The sequence below is a fragment of the Anthonomus grandis genome, chromosome 2, assembly GCF_022605725.1.
Source record: "Anthonomus grandis grandis chromosome 2, icAntGran1.3, whole genome shotgun sequence".
In the NCBI taxonomy this organism is placed as follows: Eukaryota; Metazoa; Arthropoda; class Insecta; order Coleoptera; family Curculionidae; genus Anthonomus; species Anthonomus grandis.
Window position 1 is genome coordinate 27,889,618 of NC_065547.1, and position 4,057 is coordinate 27,893,674.

At 37.0% G+C, this 4,057-nt stretch overlaps 1 protein-coding gene across 1 annotated transcript; it reads right to left on the reverse strand.

The window, feature by feature from the left end:
* Positions 1 to 567: 567 nt before the first annotated feature.
* Positions 568 to 2,235, reverse strand: LOC126750244 (tubulin beta chain). Its single transcript, XM_050459793.1, has 2 exons — positions 2,068 to 2,235; positions 568 to 2,005 (listed from the first exon to the last, which is right to left on the reverse strand). Exons 1-2 carry the CDS (start codon positions 2,122 to 2,124, stop codon positions 719 to 721), a joined length of 1,344 nt encoding a protein of 447 aa, XP_050315750.1. The 5' UTR covers positions 2,125 to 2,235; the 3' UTR covers positions 568 to 718.
* Between the last annotated feature and the right edge of the window lie 1,822 nt (positions 2,236 to 4,057).

Consider the following 4,057-nt stretch of genomic DNA (forward strand, 5'->3'; position numbering starts at 1 on the left):
CTAGTATTTTACTTTTATAATTTTTCAAAAAATTATATTGTTTAAATTCAAGATAAGAAAACATGTCAAGAACTTCCGAAAACTTGTTCCCAGATTGGACTGACTCAAAGAACGATTCATTAATAATTGTACGCCAACTTACCGTTGACATGTTGAAGTCTCCAACGATCAGGACAGAACTACTCTGCAACACATTTTCAAACCTAACCAAACCACTTATAAAAGTTGTCATTGAATAATCACATCCAGGTGGAATATAGACACAACACACTAATATGCTATAATAATGTGCTATAATCGGTATGAAGGGAAGAAGCACCAAGTTTGATGGGTAAGAATATTTAGACGCTGGATGGGCTAAGAGCAAAATATGATTGTCACCATCCACTTGAACAGTAACAATGGCTCAAATTGAAGGAGATCTCAGTTTCCTCTAGAGTTACCACTAGTTGCTTTCACAATGATGTAGTAATGCAGATAATGGAAATAAATGGTCCACCACAATTATACATTTATACTCATTCACCTAACCTTTTAGCAACCACACATAATAAAACCGCCAACTAATCAGATAAAAATGATAAAAAAATATTTATTAATTCATCCAATAGTAAATTAGAGACTGATCCATATAAGTCTTTTGGGGGCACATAATAAATCACAAAAATACTTGTAGATTTTAGAAAAGTGGCGCGTGTCTTAAATAATTAAATTACGTCTAATTTTCTCCCTCGTCCGCTTCCTCCTCTTCGTCGAATTCGCCCTCTTCCTCGGCGGTTGCATCTTGGTACTGCTGATACTCCGACACCAAATCGTTCATGTTACTCTCCGCCTCGGTAAATTCCATTTCGTCCATACCCTCACCAGTGTACCAATGCAAGAAAGCTTTTCTTCTAAACATGGCGGTGAATTGCTCAGATATCCTCTTAAATAACTCTTGGATGCAGGTGGAGTTTCCGATAAAAGTACTGGACATCTTCAGACCTCTCGGGGGGATATCGCAGACCGCCGTCTTCACATTATTGGGGATCCATTCCACGAAGTAACTGCTATTTTTATTTTGGATATTCAACATTTGCTCGTCAACTTCCTTCATAGACATTCTTCCTCTGAATATTGCTGCTACAGTTAAATATCTCCCGTGACGAGGATCACAGGCCGCCATCATGTTTTTAGCATCGAACATTTGGAGCACCAGTTCAGGTACGGTGAGGGCTCGGTACTGCTGACTGCCTCTGGAGGTCAATGGGGCGAATCCAGGCATGAAAAAGTGCAACCTAGGGAATGGTACCATATTTACAGCGAGTTTTCTTAAATCTGAGTTGAGCTGGCCAGGGAATCTCAGGCAGGTGGTTACTCCAGACATGGTGGCTGACACAAGATGGTTTAAATCTCCGTAGGTTGGGGTGGTTAATTTTAATGTCCTAAAACAGATGTCGTACAGGGCCTCGTTGTCAATACAGTAAGTTTCATCAGTATTTTCTACTAGCTGATGTACGGATAGGGTGGCGTTGTAAGGTTCAACAACAGTATCGGATACTTTCGGTGAAGGAACAACTGAAAATGTGTTCATAATCCTATCAGGGTACTCCTCTCTGATCTTTGAAATGAGCAGAGTTCCTAAACCAGATCCAGTGCCTCCGCCAAGGGAATGTGTCAGTTGGAATCCCTGCATGCAATCACAACCTTCAGCTTCTTTTCGTACAACGTCTAAAACAGAATCTACCAGCTCGGCCCCTTCGGTGTAGTGACCCTTCGCCCAGTTGTTGCCGGCCCCACTTTGTCCAAAAACAAAATTATCTGGCCTAAATATTTGTCCAAAGGGACCGGAACGAACAGAGTCCATTGTTCCAGGTTCCAAGTCCACGAGGACGGCTCGAGGAACATATTTCCCACCGGTGGCTTCATTATAATAAACGTTTATTCTTTCCAGTTGTAAGTCGGAGTCTCCATGGTAGGTGCCTGTAGGGTCTATTCCGTGCTCGTCTGATATAACTTCCCAAAACTAAAATTATACATCGGTTAATGAAAGAGGAAGCCACGTTGGCAAGTAAAGAATCTACTTACTTTGGCGCCTATTTGGTTACCACATTGCCCGGCCTGAATATGCACGATTTCTCGCATTTTGATCTTATCTTAAACGTAATTTTTATGAAACAAATACCAAAAAGTTTTGGTAAATGTTTACGCTAGTTTCTAGGTGTCGCAAATTGTTTTGAAAACGCCGTCTTTTCGCTTTTCATTTGTGTAACGTTCGGATTTTGATCGGGGATTTTGTAAGGGACGTGAACACTTGTTTGACATTGTATTGTCGGATAATTGACAAATCAATCGGTCGTGTGACAGGAATTGTCTTTTTAACTTAAACCGATTCCAAGCGGTCTGTCGGTAATTACCGTTCCTAAATGGTATTAAGCAAACACGTCCAAGCGGTTATGACTATACGGACGTCACCAATTAGCCCTTTATACGTCATCAATTTGGAACAGTAATTACCCACGTCCGGAGCTGTTTTCTAAACGTCAAATTTCAAAGATATTGAAAAAAGTGCGGGAAAAAATAAAAACAAACAACAAATTATTTCCTTTTTAAAAATGACAAAATTTATTATGGCTAATAAGTGTTCTTTTTTGATATTTATGTTTAAGAACTAATTACATATAATATTACTGGCGTCTGGGGTATTATTTAAAAACAAACAAAATGATGATAGTAACAGCTGACAAATTACGAAGTTACTTCAACCAAACACGTCCAAGCGGACACGACTGGTTATGTTATAAAGGTACTGTTCAAGGTGAACCAAGGGCTTAACCGCGGTTAAAACCGATAGATCGCTTGGAATCGGTTTTAATTTTCAATAGATTGATAAGCGGGGCCTTGAAAGCTTGGCCGATTTACGGAAAGTCGAAAAAGCTTCTACTCCTCAACATATAGATGGCGGGAAGAGAGCGAAATTATTGAAATTAGCTCCTCGAGGCTACAAGGACTGTCAAATAATTTAAAGTGCATGCATCTATCCCATCATGGAAAATGGCGACCACCTAGTAGTAGTGTTAAAATATTAGACTAATTGAACCTCCTTGTTAGCAATTAAACCAAAGTATATTAGAAACGTTTGATGGTGATTACAGAAAAAAATAAATCATCACATTGATCACATAACAAAAGTATTCTTCTTAATCTAAATACCAGTAATGCGGAAACTACTACAGTACAGAAGCCACAGAACACAAATATAGCGTAAAAGCATGAAAACTTACAGTCCCGAATATTAAATTATAACACTATTAGCGCCATCTGTTACGCGTAGCTCAAAGCCTAATATATTGACATAATTTGAATATTTAATAATCAAATACAGAGACCATAAAAGTATAATAATATTCTAGATATTTAACAAGTAGTCATTTACTTTTCATTGAATTAGCAGTCCAGGTATATTTATTAAGTTCGTAAGTTCGTTCCTTTTTTAAGGCAGGGTTGGCTTACGATTGGATTTATCCCTATTTTAATCAACTATCTTTAACTGTTCTTTCTAATTAAATATGTTTCAGAAAAAAAAGTATAATACATATAATAAAATACCGGATGGAACAGACCGAACTCAGAGCAGGTATGGTTTCCTTGATTTATGCCCTCATTACTTTACTAACAGTTTCGTGCTCATTCAAAAGGTGGCGCTTCAGTAACGCATTTTAGTGTCACAACTGGCGTATAAAATTTAATAAATCGTCGGTTAGAAGTAGGGCTCGGAATTTTGGAAATTTATGTATTCGAATACTCACTTCGTTTTTTTTTTAATATTTGAATTATTCACTATTCGAATATTCATACAAATATTCGAATATTCGAGTATTTAAATACTCAAATATTTGAATATTCAAATATTTGAATACTTGAATATTGAAATTATCGAATATGCGAATATTTGAGTATTCAAATATTCGAATATTTGTTGAAATGAATAAATTTTTTTGCAAAAACTCGATATTTGAATATTCGAATATTTAAATATTCGAATAAACCGAGTTTGATTCTAAGAGTTTAAAACCAT

Excerpts from the sequence above, each read along its gene's own strand:
- LOC126750244 (XM_050459793.1), bottom strand. The coding sequence starts at position 2,124 with ATGCGAGAAATCGTGCATATTCAGGCCGGGCAATGTGGTAACCAAATA. Across the intron at positions 2,006-2,067 it reads GTAACCAAATAGGCGCCAAA|TTTTGGGAAGTTATATCAGA; the intron begins GTAAGTAGATTC and ends GTATAATTTTAG.